This window comes from Dromiciops gliroides, chromosome 4 (assembly GCF_019393635.1).
Source record: "Dromiciops gliroides isolate mDroGli1 chromosome 4, mDroGli1.pri, whole genome shotgun sequence".
NCBI lineage: Eukaryota > Metazoa > Chordata > Mammalia > Microbiotheria > Microbiotheriidae > Dromiciops > Dromiciops gliroides.
Genome location: NC_057864.1, coordinates 44,059,890 through 44,074,859, shown reverse-complemented (window position 1 = coordinate 44,074,859; position 14,970 = coordinate 44,059,890). Strand labels below are relative to the sequence as shown.

Sequence of the window (14,970 nt, the reverse complement as noted above, 5' to 3'; positions counted from 1 at the left end):
CTTGTCTCTTCCCTCTCCCTTCCTCACAGGAAGGGGACCTCAGATCAGGTACCTTTCTTTTAACCCCTGATTTTGTATTTAAGGAAACAGAGGCTCAGGGAGATTTTATAGCATAGTCAGTGTTACACAGGTAATAGTGCCAAAGGTAAAATTGAACCTGGGGCCTCTCATTCCTGGGCCAGTAATCTTTCCATACTACCCCACAAAGATAAGAAGGAATCAAGATTAAACTGGATGGGGAAACAGGAGAAAGAAAAGATTCCAACTCCTTTATTTTTTTTAAATCACTTTAAGTCCTGAATGTCTATAAAGTAAGTTTCTTATTTTAAAAATATTTCACTTTTAAAATAATAAGCCTTTACTCTAAAAAAAGGGGTGTGTGGAGGAGATACAGAGAGGGCATATGAAGTCTTTTTTTTTTAACCCACAGGCCATAAATCTTTTCAATCTTTTATTTTCCCTCACCCATTTCAAGTATGGCAACAAGAAAACTTCCCTGTGAGCACTGTTGTTTTACAATAAGGAGGGCGTTTCCACTTTGGTCAAGTTGTGTGTTTTGTGACTTAGATTTATTTAACCAAAGGATATCAGAGTACAAGCCTCTTCACCTGAGCAAAGAGCCCTTTGGAAGATGAGATCAGGTGTTTGGTCTTGACTTTTAGACAAGGATATTCCCAGAATCACACGGATATTCAAGAAGGAAGAGACCTTAGAGGTCACCTAGTGAAACTTCTTTGACATGGAATCAGAGAATTTCAGAGTTGGAAGGGATTCCCCCCACCCAAAGAATCCTCGTTAAATCATACCAAAAAAGATAATCACACAGCCTTTGTCTGAAGACTTCCAATAAGGAAAAACCTGCATCCTGAGGCAGTGCGCTCCACTGGAGGTTAGCCAAGGGGCAATAGTGGATAGAGTGGTGGGGCATGGCAGTAAATCCACCAGCTTCAGGTGGACTATCTGAGTTCGAAGTTCTGAGCTGAAGAGAACTAAATCAATTGGTGGCAGAGTGGAGAAAGTAGGTGACCTGGAGCCAAGAAGACGTGAGTTCAAATCCAGCTTCAGACACTTACTAACTGAGTGATCCTGGGAAAATTGACCTTTTTCAGCCCCAGTTTTGCTCTGAGGCTGGATTTGAACTCAGGTATTCTTTTTTTAAATAATAATAATTTTTATTCAAGGTTTTGAGTTCCAAATTTTATCCTTCCTTCCCTTCCTCCCCTCCCCCCCTCCTTGAGGAGGGAAGCAATTAGATGCGGGTTATACATGTACAGTTATGTAAAACATTACCATATGGGTCATTTTGTATAAGAAAACTTGAATAAAAGGAAAAAATGAAAGAAAGTGAAAAACAGCATCCTTTAGTCTGTGTTCAATCAACAGCAGTTCTTTCTTTGGAGGTGGATAGTAGGCTTCATCATTAATCCTTTGGGAACGTCTTGAATCATTGTATTGCTGAGAGTAGCTAAGTCATTCATAATACTTCAAACTATTGCTGTCATTGTGCACAACATTCTCCTGGTTCTGCTCACTTTCACTATACATCAGTTCATACAAGTCTTTCTAGGCCTTTCTGAAAATGTCCTGATTGTCCTTTCTTATAGAACAATAATATTCCAGCACAATCATATACCACAGCTTGTTTAGCCATTTCCCAACTGATGGGCATTTCTTTGATTTCCAATTCTTAGCCACCACAAAAAGAGCTGCTAGAAATATTTTTTGTACACATAGGTCTTTTTCTGTTTTGCAGGATGTCTTTGGGATCTAAGCCTAGCAGTGGTATGACAAGATCAAAGAATATGCACAGTTCCATAGCCCTTTGGGCATATGAACTCAGGTATTCTTGACTGCAGGTCCAGAGCTCTATCCGCTGTGCCACCTAGGTGTTTGTTATATAAAGAAGACTATAGACAGTGTGGGGATAAGATTTTGGCTCTGAGGAACCCCAAGAGTAAAAGTACTGGACTATGAACGCATCCTATTTATGGTTCAGACTAGACAGTGGGAAAGAATAAGGATTCATATGTATGAATGTGCAGTTCTCCAATGGAATGTACGCTGCTTGAAGGTACGCATTGTTTTTGCCTTTCTCTCTATCTACAGTGCTTAACTCATAATAGAAGTTGTGGGACCATTGCCTTCAGAGACTCAAAAGCCATCTAATCCAACCTCTTCGTTTGACAAATGAAGAGACTAAAGCCAGGAAACTTAAATGATTTTAACTGATTTGTCCAAGGTCTCACAGGTAGTAAGCATCAGAAGGTGGAACTTGAAGCCAGGTCTTTCCACTGTTTCTTGGCAAAAAGGCAGGAAAGGGGGCTTTGTTGTTATTTTGAGGGTTTTTTGTTGGTTTTTGCCAAGAAGGGAACTAGGGGGGCAGCTAGGTGGCGCAGTGGATATATCACCGGCCCTGGATTCAGGAGTTCCTGAGTTCAAATCCGGCCTCAGACACTTGACACTTACTAGCTGTGTGACCCTGGTCAAGTCACTTAACCCCCATTGCCCCACCAAAAAAAAAAAAAAAAAAGACGGGAACTAGCCCAGTCATAGAGGCTGAGGTGTGGTCTGTCCTTATCTCCCTGGGTAAGAAGATGGTAAAGGAAGTTTAGGTGCTGGGAAAAACAAGGGAGAAGAAAGGGCTTGTCCAGATGGTGGTAGATGCTTCAAAATAGTCTCCTCCTCTTCAACACAGAATCCTATGTCTTTCCCTGTGTGAAAAGCAGCCTCTTGGGGCCGCTAGATGGCCCAGTGGATAGAGCACCGGCCATGGAGTCAGGAGGACCTGAGTTCAAATCCATCCTCAGACACTTAACACTTACTAGCTATGTGACCCTGGGCAAGTCACTTAGCCCCAATTGCCTCACTAAAAAAAAGAAAGAAAAAGAAAAAAGAAAAGCAGCCTCTTGCTCCAGCTACAGCCAAGTACTAAGAAGCCACCATTCTTGACCATGCCACCCCTCTCTGATCAATCCTCCTTCTCCTATCTGTGAGGTCTTTTCCAATGAAATGTAAGCACCTTGAGGGCAAGACTAGACAGTCTTTGGTATTTTTACTCCCCATCAATTAGCATGGACCCAGGAAAGTAGCAAGCCCTTAATAAATGTTTTCTGATTCATTCATTCATACCATGCCATGGTTGCCATCCTTCTCATCTCCTTCCCAATTGGGAACCTAGGACTCCACCCCTGATAGATGACCTTTCTGGGTTATCCTGGTCTGAAAGAGGCCTCCAATCCACTTCACTGGCCCCCACCCTTGATTTCCAGCTCCCTTTTATGTGTGGTCTTCCCCTGTTAAAATGTAAGGTCCTGGAGAGCAGGGATTGTCTTGCTTGCTCATCTTTGCCAACCCTGGTGCTTGCTAGCACGGTGCCTAGCACATTATAAGTGCTTAATAAATCTTCTATCTACCTATGTATCATGGAAGATTGGCTCCCAGCTATCACAGAAAGAGAGAACCATGTCAGCTACTCAGTCTGGAAAAAATAATAAGGGCTGTATATTTGTATAATATGTATTCAGTTAACACTATCACACTTGAACTTCAAAACTCCACCCAGTGAGATAAGTACTATTATTCCCATTTTGCACAGGAGGAAACTAAAAGCTAAACAATGACTTGTGATCCTAGAAAATGCAGGACATGGGATCTGACTTCAGGACTCTGGACTCCATTCATGTCCAGTGCTTCTAACCCTTCATGATCTCACTTGGTAATCTCAGCAGTTACCACAGAGTCCATTATTAGCTCTATGCAGATATTTCCCATGTCCATATACCCAGCCTTAACCTTTGACCTAAACTCCAGTCTCATATCACCAATTTCCCTTTTAGACATCTTGAATGGGATGTCTAACCCAACATGTCCAAAACAGAAGTTATTATCTTTCCCCCACTGGACATAGATGAAAAATTCAAAAGTCTTCAAATGCATAATCTGGTAGACAAGCTGTGGAAGAGAGACTCCACCACAGCAGTTCTCAAGGTGTGGTTTGGGAACTCACACACATATACTTTTTTTTTTTTTTTGCAGGGAAATGGGGGTTAAGTGACTTGCCCAGGGTCACACAGCTAGTAAGTGTCAAGTGTCTGAGGCTGGATTTGAACTCAGGTCCTCCTGAATCCAGGGCCAGTGCTCTATCCACTGCGCCACCTAGCTGCCTACACACATATACTTTTAGAGGGTACACATAAAAAAGCAAAATCAATTTTGCCTTCAAGGAGTTTACAATCTAATTTGCAAGATAATATATAAAAATCAGAGCATACAAAATAAATACAAAATAGAATGTGAACTCTTTGTGGACAGAAATTTTTTTGTAACTCCAGTGCTTAGCACAGGAAGATGCTCTCTCAATTTCCCAGTCACCAATGGAGTGAAGCAGAGCTCTGGGATTACTCCCATGGTTTTTTTATAAGGTTTTGAGCAATGTTGTCAGATACCTTCAATGAGAACAAAAATGGCATCAAGGTCAGTTACGAACTGATGGTATATTATTTAACTTGGAAAGGCTATATAAGCCAAGTGCTCAGCAATGTACCTGGAACACATCAGGGACTTGTTGACTGACAACTGATTAACAGAAAGCCCATGAGAATGGCACCAAATAAACAGAAGATCCCACCAATATTGAATAGACTTCTTGTGTTGGTGAACATGGAAATGGCACAGGATGGATGGGTCGAATCTGCATGGTTAAAGAGAATACTCAGGGGCAGCTAGGTGGTGCAGTAGAAAGCACCAGCCCTGGATTCAGGAGAACCTGAGTTCATATCTGGCCTCAGACACTTGACACTTACTAGCTGTGTGACCCTGGGCAAGTCACTTAACCCTCATTGCGCCCCCCCCCCCCAAAAAAAGAATACTCACTGATGAGATCACAGCACCAATGGAATATTAGCACATTATATAAGGTATGTTGTTCTTAGTAAATTTAAACATTTTATTGGATCAATCAAGGCGTGGCTTTCTACTCCTACCTAGCATCGGCTGGAAACTATGGGTCTTGAATATTTTGACAGTCCTGGGCATTTTGTGTTGGCGGCTTCCCCAGTAACACATCATGCACAGACATATTTTACTTTCCACCCACTCTCTTTAATTGCCTGGAGTAGAAACAATGAGTTTAGAAGCTGAAAAGGATAGAAGAAATCATCTTGTTCGGCCCCAACAATTTACAGATGAAGAAACTGAGCCTTAAGGTCACACGGCTAATTAATGAGAGCACTGGGAGTAAAATCCAGGTCTAATTTTTAGTAATATAGGTTTGATCTTACAACACGGGGGAAAATAGTAAGAGAGAAAGTAGATGATTTGATGAGTTCAAATTAACAAGCCCAGACAAACCGTATCCCAGGGTACTGAAAGAAGGTGCAAATATGATTGCTGAGTCACTGTCTGATCTTTGAAAGGTCATAGAGAATGGAAAAGTTACCAAGAGGCTAGAGAAGGGCAAATGCTGTCTTGACTTTTTCAAAAAAAGAATCACAGAATCATAATTTAGAATTGGAAAGGCCATTAGAGATCACCTCGTCTCATTTTCTCATTTTAAAGCTGAGGAAACTGAGATTCTGGGAACTCATGTGCCTTCCCCAAAGTCACACAGCTAAACAACAGGAGCAGGATTTGAACCCAAGACTTCTCACTCTAGATCTAGTGCTTGTTCTACTATGTCATGCAGTAGAATCTGAAAATGACAAAAGCATTAAACTAAACTTGCTGCCTGGAAAAATGCTAGTCTATTATTTATGATGGTGAGCAAGCATCTCAAAAAGGAAGTGATCATCAGAAGACCAACATGGCTTGATCAAGAACAGGTCACACCAGGGCAGCTAGGTTGTGCAGTGGCCCTGAAGCCAGTAGGACCTGAATTCAAATTTGGCCTCAGACGCTCACTAGCTGTGGATCCCCAGGGGCAAGTCGCTTAACCCTGATTGCCTCAAAAAACAAAAAAACAACAACAAAAACAAAAAGTGGTCACGCCAAGTTAAACTTATTTCCTTTTTGATCAGGGAGATTCCATAGCATAAATTCAGCAAAGTGTTTCACAAAGTCTCTGATGTTAATCTTCTGGCAAAGATGGAGAGATGGGAGCCAGATACCTGGAACACTCTCCCTCTGCATCTCCGACCCCTAGATTCATTGGCTTCCTTCAAGTCTTAGCTATAACCCCACATTCTGTAGGAAACCTCTCCTATTTCCCCTTACTGCTAGTGCCTTCTTTCTGAGATTCTCCCCTTGACCCTCTGTTCCTCCTTCCTTCCCTACCTCCCTCTTTCCCCCTTTCCCCCAAAGGTCTTCTGTATACACACACACATATGTATACATATATACACACACACAGAGATACACACACCCATATACTCATATACATGTGTATATGGGTGTGTGTATCTTTTTGTTTGTACTGAACATAAAAATAGAAAAGCAAAAATAGTCCCTGCCTTCTAGGCGTTTACAATCTAATTTGCTTTTCTTTGCATTGAAGGTACCTAGCAGTCAATCAGTCAATGAGCATTTATTAAGCACCTACAAGTGTTCAAGGCATCCTGCTAAGCACTGGTGATACGAAGGAAGACAAAAGACAGTTCCTGCTCTCAAGTTGCTTACCATCTTGACAGTTTCAGATCCAGGCGGCTGCTAGAACAGGTTCGGCACTGCTACAGGTAAGATGTTAAGGAAAAAAGACACAGAGACATAGGATGGGATTGGAAGGGCCCCATGCACTCGGGTGGAGGCAAAAGGCAAAGTTTATTTGGACAGTATGACATATTTATACTTGAGGTGAGCAAAAGGAAGGTCTTTGTGTGAAGTTCACGCCAAAAAAATAGGATGAGGGGATTGGTTCATTAATGTTCCCTGGTAGGTCACGTAGACCTTGGGCCCCTTTGGCCTTATCTATGGTGAAGAGCATGTTTCTATCCTTTGAAGTTTCCTTGGCGCCTATGCAAATGCATCATCCTTGGTGCCCAGCAAATGCATCTGCATCTGGAAAGGATCATTGTGGTTTACAACCCTCTTATCAAGGGCTAACTAAGAATCAGTGCCTATTTTCTGGAAGGGGGAGGCCTGTCTGTGAGCTTTGCTCAAACAGTAAAAGGGGGACTTAGCCCCTAACACCATCTAATGGAGGAACAATCCCTGGAACACTTTGCTTGTTGACCTGACTAGCTAACAATGTAGCTCAGTGAAGCTATTTGGAACTGGTTGTCGGTGTGGAAGCAGGCCACTGGTGGAGTGCTCCAGGGACCTGAGCTTGGCCTTCTCCTGCTTTACATTTTTGTCAGTGATTTAGATGAAGGCATAGATGTCATGCTCATAAAATGCATAGATGACTCAAAGTTGGGAGGAAGAAATCACCGACTGGATGATGGAGTCAGAATCGCCAAAGGTCTTCATAGACTTCTCACTAGATCAAATCTAATAAGACTATAACCTGTCTCTGAGGTACCTTCCAGTGCTAGGTCTACAATCCCAAGATGAAAGTAATAGTTTTAAATGTAGTCTTACATTTGAGTTCAAAGACTCAACTTCACAAGTAGAAGATGGAAGACGCATGACTTGGGAAAGAGCTGGAAGTTTTAGTGGGCAGCAAACTCAAGATAGCAAGATACAATAACCAAAGAAGCTAGCATCATCTTGGGCTACATTAAAGAGATGACCTTCTTTCTCTGTCCTGGTCCAATCAGTGGCACTGTGTTGAGTTCTGGGTACTACATTTCAAGAAGGGCATTGATACGCTTCAGGGCATTCTGAAGAGAGTAACCAAGATGTTATATGAGGTTTCATTAAAGGATCTGGAATGGTTGGCTTGAAGAGGAAAAGCTACATTCAAATATTAGAAGGGTTGTCCCATAAAGGCAGAATTAGACTTTTTTTTAACTTGGTCCCAGGGTAGAACTAGGAGCCAAAGATCACATACGAGATTTATGAGAGGACAGCTTTCCTATAATTAGTTATTCCACAGGGGCATAGGCTTCCTCAGGAGGTGGGGGGAGAGGTGGAGGGCTCATTGGTGATCTTCAAGCAAAAGCCTTCTGATCAATCACCCATTGGATAGCACATTTGAGCAGCCTGGTGTGGTAGACATAAGATTGGACTTGGAAGACAGAGGTTTGAATTCCATCTCCAAAATGTGCCAGCTTGGAGCAGCTAGGTGGTGCACTGGATAAAGCACGAGCCCTGGAGTCAGGAGTACCTGAGTTCAAATCCAGCTTCAGATACTTAACACTTACTAGCTGTGTGACCCTGGGTAAGTCACTTAACCCCAGTTGCCTCACTTCAAAACAAAACAAAACAAAACAAAACAAAACAAAAAATGTGCCCGCTTGATAAAAATAGACAAGTCACTAAAAGTCCCTAAAATTCAGTTTCCTTGTCTACAAAATGGCAATCAATCCCAGTACTGTCTCCCTCATTGTGAGGCTCAAATAAGATGGTGTCTACAAGAACTTTGCAAACCACAAACACCACATCAATGTCAGCAAATAATAGTTTTGCAGAGAATATCCTTGTTCATAAAAGTTTGGATTAGCGAGACTCTGAGGGCCCTCCCTGATAACGCCCGCCATGATCCTATGGAGTTGGAAGAGGGAGAGAAATCTGAATGAGACATTACATAGCTCCTCAATTTCATTTCCTCCATTCTTTTGTGATCAACCACTAGAATATTTCCTCTGTTCCTCCAAAAACCAGACTTCTCCCTTCATCAACCTATTTTTCCAACTTCCTTCTACTTCCATCCCACAACTTCTCTTGTCTTGTTCACAAACTTTCTTTTTTTTTTCTAATCAGTCCCTCCAATAAAACACACACCAAAAATAGGGATTTTTTTTCCCTTTCCTAGATTCTTTTAAATGATTCATTGATGATAGAGATGATGAGTTCCACATTGAGGAACTTTGGAAGGCTTAATAAGCCTTTTAATTCCATTATCTCCAGCTCTCCTTTATGTTTAACCTATCTCTACCTCACAGAATATGATGAAGCTTAACATTAGGGAATAAATGGGATTTCTGAAAACAAATCACCACGCAGGCAATGCTTACTTATCTATGGAGCTGTAACAAAGACAGGGCAACCAGAACTTTGTTTCAGGAACCCAACATTCAGGGGGGGCTGACAGTGCTTTTATACTTTCAATCAGATTCCAAACTGTTCTCTTCTTCAATAGTCAGTGGTACTGAAACCTCTGTTTTTTTCCCACAAAGATTCTCATGTCCTGGGGTTTTTCCTCTTAGATTTCTCTTACTTCTAGCCTCAAGAACATTTTTTGATGCTTGTCTTAGGTCTAAGAATTAATAATTGTTAGACAATTTCGGATTATCTATGCTAGTTAGGGTCTAAGGCCTACCAATCATCCCAAAACCTCACTTTTTAAACAAAGACTTCAACCTTCCCTAAGGATAAATCTTTTCTAAAATCATGGGGGAAAATGATTTTAATTTTATCTTTTTGTTCTTTGTTCCTATCCTTGTTTTAATGAAGAATGAGAAGCTTCAATGAGAAATAGCAACAGGGATCTTCTATATCCAATCCTTTCATTTTACCGATGAAATTGGTAATACCTGAATTGAAGGATTACCTAGCTAGTTAATGACAGAGTTCAGACTAGAGCCCGGGGGTCTTAGTTTGAGCAAGGAAAGGAAAAAAGGCCTGAATAAACCACCAACTGCATCAGCATCTCCTAAGTGTGCAGCGTTTTTACAGCAATTATATCTATATCTATATAGATATAGATATAATTTTATTTTATCATTTTATTTTTTTGCGGGGCAATGAGAGTTAAGTGACTTGCCCAGGGCCACACAGCTAGTAAGTGTCAAGTGTCTGAGACCAGATTTGAACTCAGGTCCTCCTGAATCCAGGGCCAGTGCCTTATCTACTGCGCCACCTAGCTGCCCCACCCCTGGCATTCTTTTTGTGTCCTGTGCACCACTCCATACAATCTATGGATTCTCTAGGAAGCAGCTTTTATGCTAAAATACAAGGTGGCATAGTGGACAGAGGGCTGGTCTTGGAGTGAGGACAACCTAGGCTCATATCCAGCCTCAGCCATTTATTGGCTATATAACACTGGGCAAGTCACTTAAGCGCTCTGGGCCTGTTTTCTTGTCTGTATGGTATAAAGCTCCTCATGGTACCTACTTCGCAAGAGTTTTTGTAAGGATCCATTGAGAAAATGGCATGTAAAGTGCTTTGGAAACCTCATAGCACTACTTAAATGTCAAGTTATTATTAATGTCATTGTTAAAACTCCTTGGCCATTCTTGGCATCTGTCATCTTTACCATCTTGACCAACGGCCTGTGTATTATGGAATAGTAAAGACCTGGGAAACAACAGACCAGATGCTTGTACACACATCCCAAATAACATCAAACCCTTTTCCCTACTTGTGTTGAAAGACAAGCATTCCCTCACAGGACTCCTTATGCCAGGAAATTAGTCATGGCAGACTTGCCTTTGGCTTGCTTTCTTACCTAAGACCGTCATAACTGTTTTCATGAGCTTCATCGGTGTCCTCCGGCGGCTGATGGACCCGCTCGTGTGTGGAGACAAGACATTGGTTTTCCTCTTCACATACATGTAGATACGCAGGTACACCACCACCATGATGAAGAAGGCCACAAGGTTGGACACTGTCCAGAAAATGAGGTAGCTCCTGCTATAAATGGGAGCCAGAGAGGAGCACGTAGAGATGTCACACAGGCAGTTCCAGCCAAGCGTGGGGACAGCCCCCATGAATATTGCGACAGCCCAGATGAGCAGGATCAGCAGGGTCACCCTCTTCTTGGTCAAATTGCTGTGGACTCTCATCCTCATGATGGACATGTGCCTCTCCACAGCAATGACCAGCAGGTTCGTTAGAGAAGCCGTCAAGCTGGTGTCCAGGAGCCCCTGGCGCAGAAACCAACGGTTGACGGTCAGTGTTTTGGAGACAGGGCCAGTGTTGAACATGAGGAACACATAGGCGATGCCAGCAAAAAAGTCTGCTGCGGCGAGGTTAGCTAGCAGGTAGTAAAAGGGGAAATGAAACTTTCTGTTCTTGACCACAGCTGCGATGACCAGAGAATTGGAAATGAAGATAAACAGGCAGAAGAAGGTCCCAAAGCAGAGAACAATCACAAGCTTGGTCCCTGTCCATTCGTCTGCAGTGTCAGTGTTGCTCATGTTATAGAAAAAGTCCATGCGTTTATCATAGTGACACTCGTTCATTATGGAAAAAGGCTGGATAGCCTATGAAGGAAACAGAGCAAAAAAAAAAAAAAAAAGAAAAGAAAAGAAAAAATATACATCAGTATGGAAGAATGGATGAACGAATGAACAAATTTTAAAGTATTTATGAAACACTGTGTGAAAAGCACTGTGCTAAGGAGGATACAAGTAGAAAAGGAAAATTAGATTGTAAGCTCCTTGAATGCAGGGACTTCCTTTTGTCTTTTTGTATCCCCAGGATTTAGCACAGTGCCTGGTATACAATAGGAGCTTAATGTATGTTTCTTGTTTGATTTTGATTGAGATAATCCCTGCTGTCAAGGAGCTCACATTCTAATAGGGAGAGAAAGCACAAATACATTTTGGCTCTATGTGAGAAGGAAAGACCTAGGGGCCAATCGGTTATTAAATATCTATTAAACACCTACTGTGTGCCAACCACTGAGATAAGGATTGAGTCCTTTAGGGTACAGAAAGCAAGATAGTAATGTGTCTCCTTTAGTTATTTTAGGTAATTATTTAAGATAAGTGAGATACTACTAGCACTCCTCATGGAAGACACATAAGGGAGGGAGCCACAGACCAAGATTTATGAACCCTGAAAATAGGCACTATGCTACAGAAAACAATGCTAATCCAATGCAATTATAAGCATTTACTAGATGCCTCCTGTATGTAAAAGACTGTGCCAGCTGGTGCCCATCAATATATCAGAATGTTCTTCCTAGTCCCTTATGCAAGCACCTTTTTCATTTATCTACTGGACCCACTCTAATCAGAGGATAAACAGCCAATAACAGACATGATCTTGCCTGGAAACTGGTAGAGGAACTCATTTAAGCACCTACTAGGTGCTAAGTCCTGTGCTAACCACTGGGGATACAAAAAGAGGTAAAAGACAGTCCCTGCCCTTGAGATCACAACCTAATGGGGGACACAACATGTAAACAACTATCTCTTAGGTGACCAAATGACATTTCCCCAACAGGTCTTGAGGAAACTCAATCCCTCCAAAAAAGGTCAAGGCACAAGACAAACCTACCTTCAGGGACTAGACTAAGGTTCCTTCCAACTCAATCTTCAGTGACATCAAATAAGTACCATTTCTACCACACCAAGCTGACTCTAGACAGTTCTAAGTATTAGAAAGGTTTTCCTAGATTTACATGAACTGATGCAAAGTGAAGTGAGCAGAACCAGGGGAAGAGTGTACACAGCAAGAGCAATACTGTATGATGATCAGCTGAGAATGACTTAGCTATTCTTACCAATACAATGAACTGAGACAATTTCTAAGGACTCATGATGAAAAAATGCTGTCCTTCTCCAGAGAAATAACTGATGTAATCTAAATGTAGAGTGAGCAATGTTGTTTTTTTTAACTTTATGTTTTCGGGGCGGGGGTGTGTGTCTGTTTTCTTTCACGTGATTAATATGGAAATATGTTTTACATGACTACACATATATAACCTATGTCATAGTCCTTTTTTTTTTCAATGAGGGGGGAGAGGAGGGAGGAAGGGAGAGAATTTGAAACTCAAAGTTTTAAGAAGTGAATGTTAAAAATTGCTTACTGTCTCAGAGAGGGGAGGGATGGGATTTGGAACTCAAAACTTTTTTAAAATATTAAAAATTGTTTTAACATGTAATGGGGGAAAATAAAATATTATTTAATAAAATAAAAACATTATTCTGAGGGAAAATTTGTTTTTACATGTAATGGGGAGGGGAATAGAATATTTTTTTTTAAAAAAAAGGTTTTCCAGGCAAGCCCAAATTTGTCTCTTTACAATTTCCACCAATTCATCAAATAAGGTGACATTTATAAAGATCAGTTCCTGGCACCTAGTAGGTGCTATATAAATGATTATTCTCTTTGCCTTCCTTCCTGGTTCTCTCCTTTGGAGCTAAGTAGAAGAAATCTAATCCCTCTTCCATATGACAGCCCATCCAATCCAAGATTTTAGGTACCCTGACACCTTGCTGGATCTTCTCAAGGCTAAAAGTTCCCAGTTCCTTGAACCTATCGTCATTTGACATGGACTTAAGGCCCTAAGTCTTCCCAATTACCATTTTCCGGAAGCTCTCCAATGATCAATGATCTTCCCAAAGGTAATGCCCAGAATGGAACCCAATATTCAAAATGCAAAATGATCAGGTGAGGGTACGGTGATGTTTAAAATCTAAATTGTGTGATCACCTTCAATTAGAAGCTTTAGCACCAGTTTGGGAGCATTAAACTTTTATTAAAGAATACAGATATTCAGTGGAGTTCAGAAAGTTAAGAAAAGGCCTATCTAGCCTAGAGTTCTAGCCTGGTCTGGTTCTTCCTCAAGTCCTCCACCATGAGCCTGCTTCAATTATGAACTCTTCAGCAAACTGATTGTGGAAGCTTTTTACAGGTCCGGAGCATGGGCGGTCCTTACACACTGCTTCAAGCTGTCATCCACATCCATTGTTCACTGGACTTGAAGGTGGTCTCGAGTTAAGTTCAAAGTTCTTAGCTTCTGAGAACAATACCTTCTTAAGGGCCAGCCAGGTGTGCTTACAATCTAGTTAACTTGAAGGAGGCTAATCAGCAGTCAGTCACTCTCACTTGATTCAATCAGTTTGAATTAATCTCCAGGTAGGCCTTTGAGTATCTGCCAAATCCCATTATTTTATCACAGGACAAAGAGACTATCACCTCCTAATTTAGGAAAGATGGCTCCCCATCATATAGTCTTATATCATATGATCTAAACCCACCAGACCTTTATCAGAATAACTCCTATTTTTTCAAGCCAAGGTCTACCTTAGCAATGTATGTACCTACGGATAAAGGGAAAGATACTAACTTTTTGTGATTCTACTAAAAAGGGCAAGGAATAAACTCAGCTTACCATGCCTGTGAGCAGAATGGATAGCTGAAGATCACTGTAGATGATGGCTACAACCATGAAATTAAAAGACACTTACTTGGAGCAGCTAGGTGGCGCAGTGGATAAAGTACCAGCCCTGGATTCAGGAGGACCTGAGTTCAAATCTGACCTCAGACACTTGACACTTACTAGCTGTGTGACCCTGGGCAAGTCACTTAACCCTCATTGCCCCACAAAAAACAAACAAACAAACAAACAACAAAAAAAAAGACACTTACTCCTTGGAAGGAAAGCCATGCCAAATATGGACAGCATACTAAAAAGCAGAGACATCACCTCACCAACAAAGGTCCACATAATCAGAGATATGGTTTTTCCAGTAGTAATATATGGCTGTGGGAGTTGGACTATAAGGAAAACTGAGCACAGCAGAATTGAAACTTTTCAATTGTTTTGCTGGAGAAGACTTCTGAGAGTCCCTTGGACAGCAAGGAGATCAAATCAGTCAATACATTTTTTTTGTTTTGTTTTGGGTTTGGGTTTTTGTTGTTGTTGTTTTTGTGGGGCAATGGGGGTTAAGTGACTTGCCTAGGGTCACACAGCTAGTAAGTGTCAAGTGTCTGAGGTCGGATTTGAACTCAGGTACTCCTGAATCCAGGGCCGGTGCTTTATCCACTGCGCCACCTAGCTGCCCCAAATCAGTCAATACTTAAGAAACCAATTCAGGCTATTCACCAGAAGGGCAAATGCTGAAGCTAAAGCTTAAATATTTTGGCCACAGAATGAGAAGACAGAATTCATTGGAAAAAAACCCTGATGTTGGGAAAGATTGAAACAAAAGAAAAACGGAACAGCAGGGGATGAGATGGATAGATAGTGTCATGAAAGCA

The 14,970-nt window shown here is 41.4% G+C and overlaps 1 protein-coding gene across 1 annotated transcript in view; it reads right to left on the bottom strand.

Moving 5' to 3' along the window:
* Window positions 1-14,970, bottom strand: part of LPAR3 (lysophosphatidic acid receptor 3) — a 132,085-nt gene that overhangs the window by 77,321 nt on the left and 39,794 nt on the right. The window contains exon 2 of the mRNA XM_044005422.1: window positions 10,484-11,240. Coding sequence (XP_043861357.1) covers window positions 10,484-11,219 — 736 coding nt within the window. The 5' untranslated portion in view covers window positions 11,220-11,240. The remainder of the gene's footprint in view (window positions 1-10,483; window positions 11,241-14,970) is intronic.